At 37.3% G+C, this 21,640-nt stretch overlaps 1 protein-coding gene across 2 annotated transcripts in view; it reads left to right on the forward strand.

Annotated features, from left to right (window-relative positions):
- SLC38A4 (solute carrier family 38 member 4) overlaps positions 1-21,640 on the forward strand; it is a 61,871-nt gene that overhangs the window by 20,171 nt on the left and 20,060 nt on the right. The window contains exons 1-4 of one of the 2 annotated variants that reach the window (XM_032876959.1): positions 6,763-6,866; positions 15,379-15,608; positions 19,428-19,518; positions 20,020-20,135. In XM_032876959.1, coding sequence (XP_032732850.1) covers positions 15,490-15,608; positions 19,428-19,518; positions 20,020-20,135 — 326 coding nt within the window. In that variant the 5' untranslated portion in view covers positions 6,763-6,866; positions 15,379-15,489. Of the gene's footprint in view, positions 1-6,762; positions 6,867-15,378; positions 15,609-19,427; positions 19,519-20,019; positions 20,136-21,640 lie in introns of those variants that run through there. The other variant, XM_032876960.1, reaches the window with a different exon arrangement.

The following is a 21,640-nucleotide window of genomic DNA, read 5'->3' on the forward strand; positions in this document are numbered from 1 at the left end:
AAATAGACATTCGGCTAGTGGCTAATATCCGGGATTGATTAACAGTTGTTGCAAAACCTAGGAGAGGAACTCTTTGTTTTTGTTGCTTTTGTTTTTAATAAATGTCTACTGTTTCTCTCATAGGGAAAGTAACCTATAATTTTTAAAGGTTAGTTGCAGATACAGGTGAGGAAAAAGATTACCCACATTTCCACAATCAAGAAATAACTGCTTACTCATATTTTGATAGATATACTTTCAGGCATTTTTCCTCTGCATATGTTAGTATATATTAAATGTCCATAATTTTAAAAACATAGGGATCATATTACTAGTAGATTTTGTATCTTGCTTTTAAAACTTTTATAATTTCCCTGTGCCTTTATTATTCCTTGAATATTCTTTGAGCACATGATTGGTAATTACTGCTTTATATTCTGGGCAGGCAGCTCGTTATAAAGGAGCTAATGTGTATAGTATGACCAATCGTTCTACCATCTCGCCATTGGCTCTGAGCAGAAGAAGGAAGTACCTACTGCAGGATTGGTCAGTTGAAATAATTATTACAATGTTGCTTGTTAAAACCTCATATATAAGTTCCAAAGAAAGGTTTTGGATGCACAGATCCAACCAGTGTCCTTAATAGAGATTTTTTCATTAATTCAACATTTATACAGTACCCATTATAACCCAAGCAGAGGCTAAAATTAATCAAGGGAAACAAGCAAAAGAGACTGTTTACAAACGAATCTAAATTGGCTGTCTAGAATCCTCGAATCCGTCTAGAATACTCGAATCCATCCCCAAACCTCCTAAACCACCTGACCCAATGTCTCGTATCTGCTGCTGTCCTGCTAAGTAAGGTCAAGACATTTACTTTAATGGAGTCAATATTTAAGGAAAGATTGATGCTACTAACTTGACAGCCAGCCCTCCAGGCTCCTCACTCAAGCAACCCATAAAGTACAAAAAGATCAGGTCGTCTTACTGCACTAGGCATTGCTAACCCCTGTAGCAAAGGATGGTACATCTGTCTGCAGGTGGCCCATGAAGAGCTCTGACTCGTGCAGCCCTGCCCTAGAGTTGCTTACAGTCCAGCCAGAGAAATGAACATTCTTGACAGAAACCTATGCCTTTCATTTACTGCACAGCCCTGACCCAGGAAAGTCTCTGTGTTCCCTAAGAGCAGGTACATTAAGAATTGTCACTGAGTCACAGCTCGAGATACTGTTGGGAGTCCCAATGCAAGCAAGAGGGCACCTGTGTTATAATCTCCAATCACTGATGAAATTACAAAATCAAAATGTATAGAACTTGCTCTGCTAGAGAATTCATTTTTATAGGAAAGGGATTGATGGGTCTATGAAAGAGAGCAATGGAAATTAACATGCCGTGGCCCCCAAAGAATGTAAGCTTTAAACCATCCCTTGCTATTCATTAGAAAGGCAATCCCCCCAAATTACCATTGTGTTAATACTACATTCCGTACAAAGAGATTAACAAGGTGATTGATCTGGGTGTGGTGTTATCATTATAGTTACACATCTCCTTCCTTCCCAGTGCTGTTTACTCAAGCGGGCATTGCAAAGGGTAGGAATCATTCTTTAGAACCAACTTTTAGAAGCTCTAATTTAACATTTAGAATTTCAGTGTATTATTTAAGTTGTAATGAGCCATAAGCCTCATAGACCTTGTTATTCTTCTTTATCCTAATAGATATGCTTAAGCAGAGGCCTAGAATGAACTTCTGATACATTTTTTTCTCTTCATCATAGCAATGAGGAATCAAGACCTAAAATTGGACAAGAATTTGAGTTGCTTCAAAGGCAAATGGTAGAGAACAGGATATCGATGACATGAGCTGTCTTCTAACCTTTTTTTTTTCTTTCTGTCAGTTGAGGCTAAAAGGAATTTTCTATTTAGCTCTGTGGCAAAGTCAGTTAGTTTGTCAATCTGCACCAAACTTGTTTGCTAATTTTGCAACATAGTAGTTGACAATTCAAACATTTCCAGAATGCACCATTGTAAACCGTGAAGGTGTTTTCAGCTGGGTTGAAGAGAGGGGCATACCATCAACTAAGCAATTTCCTCAGAATTTAGGGTCATTGCATTTTTTTCTTGGCCAGGAAGGTTTTTAGAGCAGAAAAGCCAGGCCTCTCCCAGGGGCCTGGGCTGGGAAGCCCTTTGGAGCCTCATTTTTGAGAGTGTCCTGAATATAGAATTTTTTGAAGGTATCTTCAAATGAGGCCATTGAAAGTCATTTGGATTGTGCGTGCATTTAAGTGTTAATTTGCTAAATAGCTACGTTGACAATGTACTACGCTTTAGTAACCCTGTAGTGGATTTAAGTCAAAAAAATGGAGGTGGCCTAAGATTCCATGGATATCTGAGAGGTTGTTCTGATGGAGAATTAGAAAGTATTAATCTTTACTTCTGTCTATAATTACTTTGACATTTGGCTCTTCAGAGTAATATTCAGTCTTATCTTCTTTTATTCTGTATTTTTTATTCTATAAATTGAGGTTAATAATTACATAACCGTGAAAAGAGATACCAATAGCAATATTAAGCTTTCATTCTTCTACAAATGAAACAAAGACTACAATAGCACAGGGATAGAAGTACTCAACTCACCTTCAGGAGAACACAAAATTCTGCTATTGGAATAATTTAGGAAGATTTCTGTACCATTTCAGAATGGATTTTTTTTTTCCTTTCTTGCATCTATCCATATTAAAAGAGATAAACTGAAGATTTTGGAGTGTGAAAGCATGACATCAAAAAAGATCACAAGTTCTCTTCAGCACTATAAGCCTGAAAATCAAAATCCAGAGGGTAAATCCTTCAAAAAGAAGTAATCAAGATCTTGTTTCTAACTGCAGTTGTGCTAGTACCTTTCATTTTGGGGAGTGGCTTAGTAGATCAGATAGACATTTTCCTACAATATGATAAGAAATAGTTGGATTGATGTGTCTGCATTTGGAAGCACTAATACTGACTGTAGGATGACAGACATAGGGTCTTGGGACTTGATCTACTTGATTAGATTTTGAGTTTATGAAGCTAAAGGCTGAAAATGCTAAAACATAACTTTTCTTGGGGCACCTGTGTGGTTCAGTCAGTTAAGGATCCAACTCCTGATTTCAGCTCAGGTCATGATCTCAGAGTCCTGAGATCAAGCCCCACATTGGGCTCCATGCCAGACAGGGAGTCTGCTTGAGATTCTCTCTATCCCTCTCCTCCCCTGCCCCCAATTCAGCGTGCATGAGCGCTCTCTCTCTCTCTCTCAAATAAATAATTTGTTTAAAAGTAACTCTTCCTGGAAAACAAGGCATCAGAAAAAGAATGTAGTATAAAAAAGTTAAAGAGAAAGAGAAGAAAAAGGTAGGGGACTTAAAGAGAAATTGAAGTAAAAGCAAAAGGAAGTAAATGCAGATACAGACACAATACAAAATTATTAAAAATTAGGTAATTTGGTTTCTTAGTCATTACGGTTTCAACCCGTCATTTTCCAGTTTGGCTATAACCAGATCCTACTCCCAAGTACTATTTTGTCTCATGACTAGTATTAGAAATTTGGGTGCAGTCCCGATGAGAACAAGAGGTTATCTTTCCCAGTGTCATTGCAAAATGCCACGATGGTCTGGCTAAGGCATTTTTTTTTTTGATTGTTGACTCATTTTGCCTTGATCCAGCTGGAACTTTCTCTTTGAAGACATCATGAAAGGTAGAAATTTTAAACAAGATGATCAAGGATTTTAAAGATGAGCAAGAAAAAGGTTAATTCAGTGCACAGGTATGATCTGGATTTATTTCGAGCGAACAGTTTGGTACCTCCCATAGATAACATATTGGGATATACACTCTTTTAAGACCTTCTCTGCACTGTTTGAAAATGATAACCACAGATGGATGGAAAGGATGCTGAAGTGGAGGAGTATCACTATATAGTCTTTTTCGGTACCTAAAGGAAAATGAAGGTCTTATTGCAAGTTTCTTGTTTTTCATAGAAGAGTCACATAAAATTCATGGCCTGTATTGTGAACCAGTGAAAGTGATAAATGGAAACAGTACCAAAAGAGTCAAACTACCACTGACCTCAGTGTAAATCCTTTCCATCTGCCTTTTCATTTGCCTGAGAATAACAGCAGAAATCACCCGAACCAAACTATCATTCAGCCTCCTCATTGCCCTCCGTGTCTCTATCTCTATCTCCAACCCATCTTCCTCCCTGCATGCCTTCCTTCCCTGCTGACTTTGATTTTTTTTTTCCAGAAGACTTCAAGAGATCCTTATCACTAAAATTCTGTGCTTTGTAGACTTAATGGCTTTTACAGTCTGGACTATTCCATTCTATTCTACTTTTCCCCCTTAAAGTCTCCGCTACAACCAGACTGGTTCTCACTCTTGCCAGAATGTGCTTTAGCCTATCTACAATTTTCACCCAGGATGACTTTCCCTTTTCTTTCTACCTATTGGGATCTCATGTGAACTTTTAAGTGCCCCCCCAAAGGTCCGTGGGTACCCTCATGCCTTCTTAGATGGCCTCTGCCCCAGGGGACTCTTCATCTTCTGGAGTCCTGGAGAATATTGTGCAAATCTGCTGACGTTAACTGTGTTATAGTCTGGGAAGTCAGGTATCCCTTTATGTGGGCATATCTTACCCTTTGGGCCTCCTTTCCCTGCCCTACAACCCATGAATCTGTTCCTGGTGGTACTTATACGAATTCCTTATATGGAGGATCAGTTAGAGTGTTTGTCATCTCCCTGTTCAGACTGGCTTCATTATTTACTACCTACATATTTTTCATTGTATTCCTGTTTGTAAGTTGGGACATATTCTGGCTCATCACTTCTTTCTACAGTGGCCCTGGAACCAAATCAGAGACTAAATGAACATGTTGCATTTGCCATGCTTCAAAAATCAAAAGAGCATAGGCATATTATCAAGTGTATATGAAATTACATCATGTATGAATTTAAGAAACATGCAGAACATTAAACGATAGTGTTAAATATGTATTTTCCTCATGAATGGAAACTTAAAATGAGTTCTGTCAAGACCAGACTACACATTTTTTCATTAATTAACATAGCTAAACATAACAAAAATCGAGGGATGAAAATAGACAACAAAGTTCCTAAGCTATTTTAATTCAGCTACTTTTGTCAAATTAATTTTCAAAGTATATATTTGATTTTTAAGGGAATATTAGGAAAGTTTGTGATAAGAATTTTGCAATTAGAATAGGCTCAAAGGAAATACAAGATCCTTCATAGAAGTCTTTTAAGTGTGCTCTTTATTTTAATCTAATACTATAATTTAGTATACTTGAAGGGGATCTGAATTATAAATGAAATCTAAACTTGAAATTTTAAGAGAGGTAAAACTTGAGGTACTTAGACCTTTATCTCTATCCTTTTTTATATGAAGATATCATAGTATGAAATTCACATATTTGAATCCTCTTTTTTTTTTCAGTTGATCCACTATGAAATGGAATTTTACTAGAAGAGAGATATTTAATCTTTTAAGAATCAATGCAGGTTTTTGCTCATTTCATCTGTTAACTTTACAAAAAGAAGGAAATCTTAAGTTGGACAGATCACAGTTAAATGATGGAAGTAATTTGAAAAGGAATACTCTTTAAATTTTTCTGAAATTAAGATTAATATATTTGTTAAAAATTTTCTTAGACCATAATAGTTTTCATCCAATAAAAGACAAATCTACAGAGTAATTTTGAAAAATAAAGAGCAAGCTATATAAGCAAATATACCATATATAAGTTAATAGCCCAAATGGGCACATTTGAAAAGAAAATAAGAAATGGGTAACTGGACATTTTACTTAATATTTAATGCCTTGCCTCCGCTTAAGAATTTCTTACTCAAAGAACAATGTTTACTTGTGTTTTTATGGAAATTGGGAGTTGACTCATCTGTTGTAATCCAGCATTTCTTCTGATTGGTCATCAGATTGTTCCCTCATGTCATAAATATTTAAAAGGCAGAGGACCCTTAATTCTGGATTGATTTTTAATCTTTTTCTCACCTCACTTTGATAAGTGCAACTAATGCATTTTGGTAACAGAATAAATTATATGCCAATACATTTTAACTCCTTCTCTGATGTTGGAAAGCCACGTAGATTTCTTTGAAAAGTACGAAATGTTCATTAAGAAATTCTTTAAAAACTCCAAACAGCGTTTTGCTTACTCAGCACCGTGCCTTTGGAATGGTAAGAGTGGCGGATGGAACCGACGATTTTAGTCTTGCAGTGCCTTGAGGAGTTGGTGCCATTTGTAAGTGTCTGTCATCCTGTAAAATTTCCTCTGAATAAGCCAGCAATTCAAAGAAAAATAACTCTTCTCCCCTATAATTAATATTTTCTATGTATTCTTATTATAATTTCATTAAACAATTTGACTCCATAACTATCATTGTTATTTTATTATTATACTTTGCCTTCGGTTCATAAATCTAGAAATGTTGATTTTCTAAAAGTTTTATCAACCAACCTGTAACATCTTGATACAGAATGATACCAATCAAGATTAAACTTTCAGTAAGTGAGTATTTTGCTGTATAAAAGCCAAAATTCTAAAAACAAATAGAAATTGGTGTAACTGATGTTTAATCCACATGTACAACAGTAAACTGAGTTAGCTTCTCTTTTTTTGTTTTTTGAAGAGCTGACGCAAGTTGGACAGAGGGAGGTGTTGGGGCGAGATGGTGGTGGTGTGATTGGCTTGTCTCATTCACGCCCACTGGTCTTTAAATCATTGTCTAGATCCCCAAAGGTTCATATAAGTCAACACTGTTACAGGGGTCTGCCATTCCAAACAATTCCAGAAAGATTGCACAGGACTGGATAAATAATTAAGGTAAAGCTCTTTTTATATGAATAATTACAGAGTTAAAATGATGCTGCTTTCTTCTTTTTATGGCGTAGAGTATTTATTTTTTACAGGTTAAATATTTGAATTTTTTTCTCATTTTAAAAAAGTAACTTCAGTATAATGTCAGACATTGAAATTATTTACCTAGGTCTTAATTGCAGCTTTCTTTTGCAGATAATTTTAGGTTTGGGCATAAAATTAGGACAGTGGATAATAGAAAAGGGAAATATAGCAAAAAAAATGGTAGATAACAAATATTTAGTTATTTACATCTCCTGGTTAATCATTGAATAAAGAGTGGACATAATTTGTCTTAAAAAATATGTAAGGTTTTGGAAGTACATTCTCAATACTATAACATTGAAGATTATTTTAATCTTGAAAACAAAAACACCCACAAAAACTAACCAAAGGAGGAATATCCCATGACTGCAGCAGATATAGATGGCTAAGAGTTTGAGCTACACCATTATCAAATGAAAAAGAAAAGAGAGTTGTGACTTGCCTTTTTATCTTATATGTCCCTTTTAATGAAGAAGTATTTTTAGAGTAAACTTACTAGAAGAAACCAGGTAATTGAAGAGAATAAAAACATAGCTTTAGATTTGGAAGGGTTAAAATCAGTTATCTAAAAATAGAGCTGTACTCCTCAAATTTATCAGTTAGATGGAGGAGAATTCTTGGTGGATTTGAGTATCCCCATGTTTTGGGTATCTTACAGAGCGTATAGTTATGGTTTAACTAAATGCCCAGCTGATAGCAAAGAGTACTTCCTAACTCAGTGAAAAAAATATTTAGACAGAGGATGTATTTCACAGTCATGGACAGTTGGCTGAAAGTTTGATTTTTGACACACTAAAGAAATGTAGGTGTGTTTTCTAGAAAAGACTACCGTATAGTCTACAGGCCAAGATCCTCCAGTTCTTCAGATTTATACTTAGGTAATGTTTTAGGGTTTTCTTGAACGTCTTCATTTTCCTACTCTTAAGAAGTATGTCAGCAAGATTTAAGCACTGAGAAGTATAGTTTTACGGACTAAACTTTCGAGTTTTCTATAACTATGTTATACTGGATGCTTTGTAGGTTACTAAAGTTGTTATTTTTAATACATGAGTTACTTTAGAGAAAATAAAATGATTTAAAAAAAAAAAGTACCTCTAGAGATGGCCCCGTATCTATTATACAGAATGTAGACATTTTAGAATTTACTGCATCCACAATTTAGGTTCTTAAATGCCATGCTTTAATACATGAAGCATGAAGAGTTCACTATGATAATATCATACATGGTATATATATTTCTGCATTTCTAGAAACTACTGATTGGGAAAAGAGGAACTGAAATTTATGCACAAATTTAAGATATTTCTTATTAAGATGACTAGAGAATCTAGGTTGCTTTCTAAAAACAGCTAGAAATATTATTTTGCTTATATTTTATTTTAGCCTTTATATTATATTTTATTATATTTTAGCCTTTATACCTCATCCAATGGCTGCTGGAACTCTTATATTAGCAAGCATTTAATATTCTTAGCAAAAGGAAAAGTTCTCAACATAGGGTTATTTCTTTTAACTCTTCTGGTTCTCCCTACGTATTATTTCTAAGCTATGTCTGAGTAGAGGAAAGGAATGGAAATGCTAGAAGAGGAGCCCCAGCAATAGGAAGTAGTCAAGTAAATACAGTTTTGCTGTCATTAGCAGTTTCTTTTCTAAGCTGTATCTCAGACTGAATGATACTGAATGTTTTTATGGAAGCTAATTCCTGTGAAAAATCATGCCACAAACTAACAAGACATCTGACTCTCAATATTCAACTAGAATGGCATTATTGGGGAAATTGTTCAAAAGAATTTAATATAAAAGTGATAGTAGATTGCCTTCATCGTTAAAGCTGTATTCATTTACCTAAGGTACATTTAGGATGTGGATTTAAGTCAGTTCCTTGGATGCAAAGATCATTTAGCTTTTAGAAGTTGTATGACCAGCTACTTTCCACTTGCTCAACCAGAAGGTAAATGACATGGGAGGCAATCTGCTAACTAAGGCTAGATTTCAGAGAAGATTCATCAGAAATAGGTAGGCATGAAAGACGAGACAGACTGGGATGGTGGGAAATGCCCTGCCAATGTCAGCTTCCTCTTCACATTTGCTTATCAGGTAAAATAAATGTTTGCAGTCACTAGGGAAGGTCATAACTTTTGCCTCAACTCAAGGACAGCTTTGCTTTCCAGATTTGAGGTCTTTCTTTGAAGTTGAACTACCTAAGTAAAATAGAAGTCTGCTTTGCTGAGAATCTCCCATGCTATGTTTCTTGAGTACCTATTCAAAGAACAAGACACAAATTTTTAATAACTGGAATTTGGCTACAAATTAGGACATTTAGATAGCTCTCAATAAATGTGAAGAAACAAAGCCTTCTGACAGTAAGAGTATTCTAAATACCTCTGTTTCAAGTTCTGATTTTTTATTTTCATGAATAAGTGAATTGAAGCAACAGTGCCGATGACCAGAGCACTGAAGAAGTCTTTGTATCACACAGAAACTTCACTTCATTGAAAAGCTAGACTACAGAAAATTCTGTCAGACCAAATTTGCTTTTTCTTTTAGAATAATTTTGAACATTCTTTGTGGAGCAAAACTGTTCTTTCTTCTGGTAGCCAGAGGGAAACACTTCCATTTCACTTTGAAATATTAACTTTTTAAGGTGTAACAAGAATGCATTCTTGTATCTATAAAGGAGACCATATAGAGATGCAATGGCCTTAGTAGAATATGACACCAGGCACTGTGCCACTGTGCTGGGAACATATAGGATCTACAAACCCAGCACTCTTCCCACCTTCATGAAGCTCTCTGCCTAGTAGAAGAGACAGGTATTTATCAAATAGTCACATAATTTAAAACAGAAATGCAAAGTGTGAAAAGGACGTGAAGGAGAGGAGAATATGGTACCAGAGCATATAATGGGGGGTCTAGTTTGGTTGGGGCTTTTCTGACCATTTGGCATTTAAAGATTTTTAGGTTTTTTTTTTTTTTTTTTTTAACTTTGGGAGGCACTTGGGCTTAAGAATGTGGAGAATAACCTTCAGGCAGAGAGAACAGCCTGTTACAATGTCCCGAGGTGACAAGGAGAAATGAAAACAGCTCAGGGTATCCAGTGAATGAGGGGAGGTGTGGTTCAATATGGGCCCAAAGAGCTGTGTGTGGGGGTTAAAGTATGTAGAGACAGATAGAGCCTTAGAAAATACTAGGAACTTGGACTTTGTTCTAAAAAATGATGAAAAAAATCATTTCAGGGCCTTTAGCAGATAGTCCTTTGGAATAACATTGGTCAATGAGAGAGCAGTGAATTAATTACTTTTAAACATTGAAAGAAAGATTGATAGGACTTGATGACAGATTGGATGTGGGTAGGGAGATTCAGGATCGACAATGAGAGTTGTCAATATCCATAGCCAAACTCTTCCCATGAGCAATTGGGTTAATGAAGTATTGTCTACTAAGATGGAGAGCAGTAGAAGAATCTCTGCCTATGAAAATTTTATTCTCTCATAATGTTACATATTACGTATCACATATTACAAGTAATGTATTTTTTCAATCGAGGTGTATGCCAACATCATTCTTCCTAACCTACCCATGCAAAGATTCATTGATTATTCATTAAGTAGTTATTTAGAGAGAAAAAGTAAGTAAAACTGTAAATTATGTTTTGTTTTGTTTTGTTTTGTTTTACCTAACAGTTCATCTGGTGCAGGGATTTTGCCTCTTTCTTTTTAAAAAGATTTTATTTTATTTATTTATTATTTATTTATCAGGGAGAGTGTACAAGCAGGAGGTGGGGCCAGAGGGAGAGGGAGGGAGAGAATCTCAAGTAAACTCCATGCTGAGAACAGAGCCCGACCTGGGGCTTAGTCCCACGATCCTGAGATCATGACCTGAGCTGAAACCAAGAGTGAGATGCTGAGCTGACTGAGCCATCTGGTGCCCCATGGGATTCTGTCTTACTCATGCTTTCTCTTTCATAGTTTCTGGCTCATACTCCATTTTCAATATTTGTTGAATGAATAAATGCTATCTGTAAAACACTTCCACCCTGAAGTATAACCATGTTAATAAATTTTAAAATTATAATATGGTCTGAATGTTTCAAGGTATGTACTTTATGCTGTAGGCAAAAGGTGCAGAATGTCTAATTGCTCATAATGTTTTAATTCTTTTTCAATTTTGTTTTAGCTGTTGTTTCCTTAAAGTAGGTCAATAATAGAATCTTCAGAGCTAAAGATATAAGCTATGAAAATGTGTTCCAGCTTTTATGAGAAGATGCCCTTGCCCAGGGCTAAAATTAGGATTTGGGGCCAAGACCTTAAATCACTGTTTCATATTTCAGGGACTATGTCATGTCATAGTCAAAAGAGAATGTAATGTTTTATACCATTATATAAATGCCATGAGATTAGGTCTCACTTTCCTTATTTGGGAAGGGTACCTACCTTGCTTACATTGTTTTGTGCGTTTTGAGAATTGTAAAGTCCTCTTTTATAAAAATTATAGATATGTGTATAAAATACTATGTATGTTTACATGCAGATAAAGACAGCAATTAAATTCTGATTATTAAAAGAAAGATTTGGGGGGGGGGCTGCTGTGTGGCTCAGTCAGTTAATCATCTGACTTCAGCTCAGGTCTTGATTTTGGTGTCCTGAGACCAGCCCCACATTGGGCTCTGCGTTCAGTGGGGAGTCTGTTTCTCCCTCTTCCTCTGCTCCCCTGCCCCTGACTTGTGCTGTCTTTCTTTCTCTCTCTCAAATAAACAAAATCTTTAAAATATACATATTTTTAAAAGAATGCCCAACTTTACAAAAGGCACTCGGGCCTCCACAGCAGACAAAGAGGAGTTACAAGCAGGAATGGAAGCTCCACCCAAGAAGAAAATTCGTGACAGCATTTCTTAAGCGTCTGCCTACGGCTCAGGGTTCTGGGATTGAGCCCAACATCGGGCTCCCTGCTCAGCGGGAAGCCTGCTTCTCCCTTTCCCACTCGCCCTGCTTGTATTTCACATCCCACTGTCTCTCTCTCTCTGCCAAATACATAAATAAAATCTTAAAAAGAAAGAAAGAAAGAAAGAAAGAAAGAAAGAAAGAGAAAGAAAGAAAGAAAGAAAGAAAGAAAGAAAGAAAGAAAGAAAGAAAGAGAAAGAAAGAAAGAAAGAAAGAAAGAAAGAAAGAAAGAAAGAAAGAAAGAAAGAAAGAAAGAAAGAAAGAAAGAAAGAAACCTGTCCAAGAGCACCTGCTGCATCCGGGAGTGGCATTCTCCAGGATGCTCCACACATAGACACTTACAGAGAAGCCACTTCTGGGACCTACAGGAGAGCAACCCATTAATGAAATGGGGCTGTAAGATTGAAGAGAAACCTCAAGTGCTACCTATCTCAGTAAACCCCAATACTCTTCATTCATAAAGATGAACAGACAATTTAGGATCACTAAGAATTTAAGGAAAACCTGAGAGTGAGAGAGGGACCAAGATGAACAAACAGAATTAATCCCAGAAAAAAAGACATAATTTAGGGAACAAAAGGAGCTTCTGAAAACTTCCAGTCAATATCCTTAGAAAGATTTGAGAAAACACTGACACCATAAAACAAACAAAAAAGGTAGGATGCAAAAAGAAGGAGAAGATGAAGACCAAACTATTACAAATTAAAAACATGATTGTGAAAAAATAATTAGTGGACAGGGTGAAAGATAAAATAGATATAGCTTAAAAGTAAACAGTGTTATACAATGGAATAGTATTCTGCCATAAAAAAGAAGGAAATCTTGCCATTTGCAGTGACATGCTTGGAGCTACAAGAGTATTCTGCTAAATGAGATAAGTCAGTCCAAGAAAGACACATATCATATGATTTCATTCATCGTGGGATTTAAGAAAGAAAACAACAAGAAAGGTGGGATTAAAAGAGCGAGAGATAAACCAAGAAACAGACTCTCAACTATAGAGAACAAACTGGTGGTTATGGATGGGAGGGGGGAAATAGAGGATGGGGATGAAGGAGAACAATTGTCCTGAAGACCACTGGGTGATCTATGGAAGTGCTGAATCACTATATCAGACACCTGAAAGTAATATTATACTGTATGTTATCTCACTAGAATTTAAATAAAAAATTAAAAAACTAAACTGCATTTTTCTACTCTACTCAGTACTTCATCAAACAAAGTTTAAGGGCAAAGTAAAGCTTTTATCCAACATGAAACAACACAGAAATTTTGTTTACACTCATAGACACATTGTGTGAAAAGAGTTATTCGAGGTAGATTTCAGCGCGATGCAAAATGAATGGAAGAAAGAAGATGGAATGGCGTTCAGAAGACACTGGCAGCTGAGTGAGACCCAGAGGATGGAGAAGGAAACCATTCAGAAAGTAAAAGGATGGGACATTCATTTGCAAAGTTTTACTAACAGAGGACTTCTAGATCATTTATTATGTATTTATTATCATTTATTATCCCTTGGCTCTTTGGAATGTTCCATTCACACAATCATAATGTTGTCAATGCTGATTGTGGGCTTTCAGTGTTCAGAAACAACCTACAGAAAATCGTGAGAGATTTCATTGTTTTACAGAATAGTAGGAAAGTATTTATGAAACTCAACATTTTATAAGTCTTTCATTAACTAAAACAATTAGGAGCTTGTGAGAGGGACAGATAGAAGGAAGTATGCTAATTTCCTCACCTGTCATATGTTCAAGTCTAGAATTGATAAACCATGTCAGAGAGGTTTTAGTGAATAATTTAAATTTAGAATAACTAACTTTAAATAAGGAGCTAAAATAGAAATGATCATTCAGAGTTCCTCCTCTTAGGGGAAACTGGTCTGTGTGATGCATAGGAGAAACTTCTTTACTCATTTAATGTAAGTTTCTATTTTTTCTTTAACCATATGCTTATCTTCTATCCCCTCTGTTGACTTTTATATTTTTCTCTTTATCTTTGTCATATTAATGAGTATATTCATTTTTATTCCTTTTGCTTGTAATACTATGTGCTTTTTTAAAAAGATCCTGGGAGCTACTATCTTTTTTTTTTTTTTGGTTCTGGGCAGTTTTCTGCCAGTGTGTCTTTCTATTTTGCTTTTCCCTGGCCTCATACTTTTCTCATAATAGGAGGTCAAGTGGGGTATATTAGGGTTCTTATTCTTGTTTCCCCTACCATGTCCCTTAACTTCATATTTGTCTTTTTAACCTATTTGTGTTATAATTTGAGTGATTTCCATGGATCTATCTTTCAGTTTCATGACTCTCCCTTCAGCTGAGTTCTCTTTATTTCAAGGACTATATTTTTTTTGTTAGAATTCCTTTTTTGGCTCTTTTTCAAACCAACCTGATCATCTTCTTCAATGTTCTTATTTTATGGATGTTATTTCTTATTTTGAAACTTCCTATTAGTTTTCATTATATAGTGTTAAAGTCCCTTTTAGATTGCTTTGCTAGCTCCAGTTACTCCGATATGAATCTTCTTTCTCACACTCTGATGCTCACCCTGAGTTCCCATGTATGTTCTGTGGCTTTTGTACTTTAGGGTTGTGAACTTGGCAGGCGAGTGTGAGTTGCCTGCCACAGATGTGCTGCCCAGGTGCTAGATTGCAGAGGTGGGCTCCTCGCTCAGCGGGGAGTGTGCTTCTCCCTCTGCTCCTCCCCCTACTTGTGCTCTTTCTCCTTCACTCTCTGTGCATGCTCTCTCTCTTGCAAAAATAAATAAATAAAATCTTAATTTAAAAAAAAAATGTTAACTTGTGCTGGGGTCCAATGAATTAAAGGCAGAACAGAACCTAAAAGCTGAGTCTCTTTGCTGTTAAAATGCATTTTAATTTTATATGGATGGTGACAGATACTTATTCAGAGATAAAACTGTACTTCCTTTTGGTACATTCTTAGCTTTGGCTTCCTGGTCCAAGTGCCTGGAAAGCAGCTCCCTTAGTGTTCTTACCCTGTGTTGCATGCTATCAGGCGTTCTGGTGATGGGAATTCTCTCATACCCAATTAGCAAATTCAAGCAGTAATTTTCTTATCTTACTGCTAGTCGAGACACTGTTAGACTCTGCCTTATCAGGTCTTCGTCAACAATTTACTTTCGTCGTCTTTTCCCTTAGGCAGTTTGCTTATAAACAGGAAAGCTGCTTGAAGCTGGATGCCAGCTCTTACTGTTTTTTCTTCCCACAGTGACTAGCAAAGCACCTGCCATGTTCACCTACACAGGCTCTCTGTAAATATCCGCTGATGTAGCAATTTATTCAATGACTTTCCTTCTTCTTTGATTTTCTGTTTTTATATTCGGTAAAGGAAACTTGCCAGACATAAATTCATAGGACATTTTCAGGAGTGTACTTTCTTTCTATATTTCTATAGAGATCCTACACAAAGTAGGTGATTCATAGTCATTTATCTAATTTAAAGAAAATCATGATTTATATCACGTTCTGCTTGCAGATAAGAGTGTTCTGAACACCAACCTAAAGTGGAAGAGCCTGAGGCTGAAGGTGCAGTGTACTGTTTACACTGAAGGAGCTGGTGTGTGGACAAGAGACGCTGGCAGCTCAAATGGACCCCATGGAGCTGAGAAACGTCAACACTGAGCCGGAGGATGAGAGCATCAGTGGAGAAAGTGCTCAAGATAGCTACACCGGGATGGGAAATTTAGACAAGGCAGCGATGAGCAGGTATGGGATTAAAAATGACCAGGTCCCATGGAAAAATGTCAGGCTTACAGATGTGCAAAACAAGGTTTTTGTCAGGAGGAACTGGATGCATTACCTAATTGCAAGATAACCATGACATCGATGTTCACACATCAACTCTCTGATCCTGAAGTTCATTATTATATCATTACTATATGTCACTCTGATTTAGACTGTGTGTGACTAGAATTGAGGTTACAGTGTTCTTGTCCCCACTAATATAGAACATTTGAAGTTATCTTAACCTATCACTCCTTTCACCTTCTGGACTATTGTCCTCTTCCTTTCACTGCCTCCTCAGTGTTGCGGCATCTCCAGAATTCTGTAGGGAGTCTTTGGTCACTAAAATGGACCTGTGAGCAAGTTCATTGACAACTCTCATGGTTCCACTCAGAGTGTGCGCCATGTCTTCAGCCTGTTAGACTTCTCAAGTTCATTTCAGGTCACTCTATCCAACTGTCTACCACATATCTCTGCCGGGTGCCTTGTGTGTCTGAATTGCCTCATTTATAAAGTCAGACTTGTGATGTCTAATATTGAACTCCTGTATTTCTCTTCAAAATCTCCTCCTCCTCCAGTAATTGTCATTAGGTAAAAGTCGCCACTGTCCTATACAACTCAGTTTTAGTAGACCCGGACTATTAATCGCATATCGTCCCTTCCCCCAATCACACATCCAGTGTGTTTGATTATTTCTGGTTGGTTCTAGCTCTTTAATGTTTCAAATCCACCCTCTTCTCTGTACCCATTCTGCTGCCATCTTACTCTAGGATCACATCATCTGTCACCTATAAAACTTCTCTTTTGTCTCCCTCTCTTACATTTTACTCACCTTCAACTGCTCTTCACATCCCTGCAAAACTAATCTTTTACAATTGCAAAGTGACTTGGGTTCCATCCCTTAGTAAAGACTCCCCATTAGCTATAAGACAAAGATTGGGCCCTACATTGCTTGGCATGTAAGGCCTTCATGACCTATCCCTGACCTGGCTCTCCTGTCCATCTCTTGCTCTGCTCCCTTTTTGTAGGAAAGCCTTGTTGGGCCACTCCCAGCTCCCTGCACCTTCACTCATCCTGCTCCATCTGTCTGAAATGCCATCTTTTTGTGTCACCCACCCACCTTCCCCTTTGTCTATTGATACCATTCATCCTCCAAGATATAGTTCAAAAGTGGAACTCCTATAGAGCCTTCCCTCGGGTAGAAGTGACCACCCCCTCCCTTGTGTGCCCTCTCTCTCCATCATTCCACGACAACAGGCAACTGGCTTCTGTGGACCCAGCAATTGGATACTGCCTGGAACATAGTAGGTACACAATAGCCATTTGATAAAGGAAATTCATTTCTCACAAAATGGTATATAATACAAAAGATGCATGACTTCAGACATTTAAAAGGAAATGTTTGACCAGCTCTAGGCCTGAAGTAGAGAATATGACCCTCAAACAAGGACATCTCATTTCATATCACAACATTCAGGAAAGACCATCAGGAGGAAGCCCTGTTCTTCCTCCGTGGAGCCCATACAGTTGGTTTGTAAGCCGATGGACTAGAGAGATGATGGAGAAGTAACTCGTGGCATTTTCTCGATTGAGCCACTCTTGAGAAGATACAGGGTGGCAGAACTCAGGGCTTTGGGATCTGCAGAGTGGTTGCCTGAGTTGCAAGAAGATATTTATCTTCTCGTGAGCTTCAGTGAAAAACGCAGTACCTACTTGCCAATGTACCAACTCTGGGGGCTCTTGTTCCAAAGAAGGAGGCCCAGAGATATGAACCCTGCAGAGGTGACAGAGAGGAGGAGGCATCATCCTGAGAACAGTCCTATAGAGTCATTCAATTTTGGTCCTCTAAAAGCCACAGTGGAAAGATGGGAATGCTTTTGTTAAGCTTTGTACAATGTGTTCTGGACTACTTACAGTGACTTAGCTTTTAACTCCTGACTCAGACCCAGGTCATCATTTTGCAATTTTATAATCACTTTAAGAAGATGGGTTTTTGGGGTTATGGACATTGGGTAGGGTATGTGCTATGGTGAGTGCTGTGAAGTGTGTAAACCTGGAGATTCACAGACCTGTACTCCTGGGGGAAAAAAATATATATATGTTTATAAAAAATAAAATAAAAAAAATGGGTTTTGCTTATGTTTGGTTGGGATTGATCCCTTCAATGTAAGTTGCTGGGAAATTGAACATAATTCATTTATTTGGAATCATTATACTTATGTTCTCAATACATGCTGGATTCGGTATCAAAACATTTAAGACATTCAAAACATTTCTCATATATTTTATCCAATCTTGTCATGTTTTATGATTATAATTCATCTCATGCCAAAATAAAAACATGTGAATGCCTCGAGAAAGAAAAATCTATTTACTTCCACACTTTAAATTTTAAAAACTACTCACGGACTAAAGGATTCTAATTTATTGACTGAGGTAAAAAAAAAAAAAAATAGAATGTTGGCATTCCAGAGTTTAAATCCAGGTGACACTTTTGCTTTCTAATCCTTAGGCCTGTTTTAGGCTCCATTTCATCTTATTTTGTCTGTTTCCAAATACGAACATTATGTACCAGTCTCCACATAACAAGTCTATTAACTAGAGATTATTAGAATAAAGCACAAAAAGGGAACAGGGAGTAAGGGGGTTCATGCAGGGATGGAAAAAAACCACCAACGGACATTATGCTTCCTAAGAGAAAGAGGAGAATGCTGGGAGATGTTCCTAATTTATACACAGTGAATATCTAGAAAAGCACATCAAACTTAGTAACTTTGTCTGCCGGTTCTACCTGTACTTGACATTCTTCTCCTTTACTCTCCCAAAGTGACCCTGTTATCTCTCTTTCTCACAAGATATTTTCAGGATTAGCTTCTGTTATAAAGGGTAATTTGTACAAATCTCCTATAGTTACTAGTCAAGCCTTTTGGATATGTGGTTGGACTAGATTTGTCTCCTCAAACCCCTGGCATATAACCCCAGGATCTGTACAGGACAGCTGTATGTGGAGACCAGCCTCTGCCCAGGTAGACCACAATCACAGTTTTTGTAAATGGTGACGGTGGAAAGCCCTGTTTCCTTCCAAGTATATCTTCAGAGTCATGAAAATCTATGCACTCACACACAAAAACAACCAAACACAACACAGAGCTAACAGTGAACTACATTCCAGCAAGGAATATGTGACTACACAGGTGGAGCCAAGAAAAGAGGAAAACACCAGCTATGGAGTCCTGCCTGGGACTGCAAGGTGCCATGGAAGACCCTAGACTTGGAGCTCGGTGGGTGTGGGCATGTTATTTCCGTTTTCTGAGGCAGGGTCATCTCATCTGTAGAGCAGGGACATGAAAGTTCCTCTCGTAGAGATATTTGAACATTCAATGAGAGGAGGATCCCATGCCTAGGCACTTAATATTTATTGAATTAATACAATCGTCTGATTTTGGTGTGGTAGTCGTGGAGAAAACGCAGTCACTGCTCTGTACTTTCTCTTTGGGAGGGCTCAAAATGAAAACAAAATTAGATGTAACTATTCTTTTTTTTTTTTTTTTTTTTGCAAAGTTCATGTGGGAAGAAAAAATGTGTTTTAAAAAATTATTTTCTTCCTTCATAACTTCTCTCCTTCCCAAGGTCTATTCAGGAATGGAGCCCAGCTCTTTTCTGCAAGGAAAAAAAAATTTTTTTTAAGTGCTTTGTTTTTCCTCCCAGATTCAGTGACTTAGCTCACCGGAAACAGAACTATAATTCAGAGCATTTACTTAGATGTTTTTCCTTCATTTTCTTTTTTTTATGTGTATCCAGTCAATTTACTAATGAAGATGCTGAAAGTCAGAAATTCCTGACGAATGGATTTTTAGGGGAAAAGAAGCTGGCCAATTATGATGATGAACATGTAAGTGAATCTCTGCTTTGGGGCAGTAAACAGGACTCGAGGGTGCCTGATCTACCTAGGTCTCTGTGGGAAAACAATGTGACTGAAATTTTCCAAGCCTTGATCAGCACATTCTCTGTTTATTCAGGCCCTTACTGGAATAAGGACTTGTTTTTCCTGTTCACCATATGGCTACATAAATCATTTATGAAATTCATTTGTTTTTTGGAGAAATCATTCTAATCCAAATGTAATCTGCAATCAGACATACTTTCCCTTCTTTACGTTACCCAACCGGTATTTTCTATTTTTTTCCCCAAGACCCCTGCTGAAACCAAGCATTCCTTTGAAAATTATATGCTTTTATGGAAGCAAAAGCTTTTATTCACTGTGATTTTTATCTTACTCTTCATTTTTAAACCATAAACTCCTCCAGTAAAGATAATGTGAGAATAAGGATAATTTGAAAAGGGTTCATCCTTTGGCAAATATTTGCTTAAAATACACACTTTTTTCTTGAAGCATCCTGGAACCACCTCCTTTGGAATGTCTTCATTCAACCTGAGTAATGCCATCATGGGCAGTGGAATCTTGGGCCTGTCCTATGCCATGGCCAACACAGGGATCATACTTTTTATGTAAGTATATCTGGTTCAAAGACCATGTATGCCTTGTGTTTTTTTAATTAACAATCTCAAGTTTGATCTTTGTGAACAGGAATGATCTGGGAAAGTATTAACATATTCTCTGGCTTCTAGATAAAATAACAACCTGAGGACTAATCAGAGCAGACTAATCATGGTGCTTGTTCAACCAGCTGCCCCTAACCACCTCACAGAAAATGTATGTGCTCAACCACCCAAAGTACTGGAGCAGCCCTACCAGTTCAAAGAAAGCATTTTACAAAGTGATTCTCTGTAAAAAGACCTTTCCCAGAAGCAGATACAACTGTATCACACTGTGAGGGAAAAGATCCCATCCCAAACCAGGCTTACAAAGTCCTGCATGCCCTGGTCCTATCTTGTGCCCCATCCCCTACACCCTCTAGATGCCTGATACAATGAACACACTGGCTTTCTCTCCATCCCAGAAGGTTCCATATTCCCCTCTCACCACAGGGCCTTTGCACATGGTCCTACAATTCTTTTTCCTTTCTTCTTCATCTAGTTGACTTCTCATAGGACAGCTCACCCTCACCCAAGTTATGCCATTGTTGACCTCCATGACTGGGACAAATACTTATTATACACACCCCACAATTTTAATTCTTTAGTGCAGTTATTAGATTTATTTGGTTAGTATCTCTCTCCTTTGCTAGACTATAATCTCCAGGGGATTGGGTCCCTGTCTGTTTTCACTCACCACATGTCTGTATCCCCGAGACCTAGTATAGTGCTTGGGACAGAAATATTTACAGACAGGCCCGAGTTTATTCCTAAACCTAGGTACTTGTCAAATGCTGCCTAAGGGCAGCAGCATCATGACCTGGGTGATGGATACCACATTGTCTGTGACAAATAGCCACAGATGTTCCTGTGTATTACATACAGCCTGGTATTTTCTAAGACACAGTTGGCAGCCATGGAATTCTTCACAGGAATACAGTCTAATATTAGGCAACTGTGTGAATGCAGATCACCATCTCTAATGCAATGTTAGAGCGTTAAATAGCTGTCTAAGAATGCAATGCTTATGTTATAAATATATGCCATTTATGTATTGAGCATCACTTAGGATTAGATAATCACACAGCTATTTGAGGGCTAAGGATCAGGCAGAACTATAAATATTTATATTGTGTTACTGCTCTGATCTGTTTTGGGTATAATATTTTTTAGCTGGATGCATTTTTATATCAATGTCACGTTTGAAACAAAGTCATTTTTTTTAATCCTCTGAATCTTAATGGCTTAGAGATGTATTCATACACACAGTTGTATACTTTTGTCATAGGCCCTATCTCTAAGACAGACTGCCTTCTCCTTATTCATTATACGTACCGTTACAATTAGGCAGTTATCATCAATGACTGAGGAATAGAAATAAGAGACTCTTCCCCTGACCCTAGGCCTAGGGCCACAAGATGATTTTCATGGGAGGACAATATTCCACTTTTAAAACCGAGGCCCTCATTTCAAGCCTA

This window comes from Lontra canadensis, unplaced genomic scaffold, assembly GCF_010015895.1.
Source record: "Lontra canadensis isolate GAN:19392208 unplaced genomic scaffold, GSC_riverotter_1.0 scaffold59, whole genome shotgun sequence".
In the NCBI taxonomy this organism is placed as follows: domain Eukaryota; kingdom Metazoa; phylum Chordata; class Mammalia; order Carnivora; family Mustelidae; genus Lontra; species Lontra canadensis.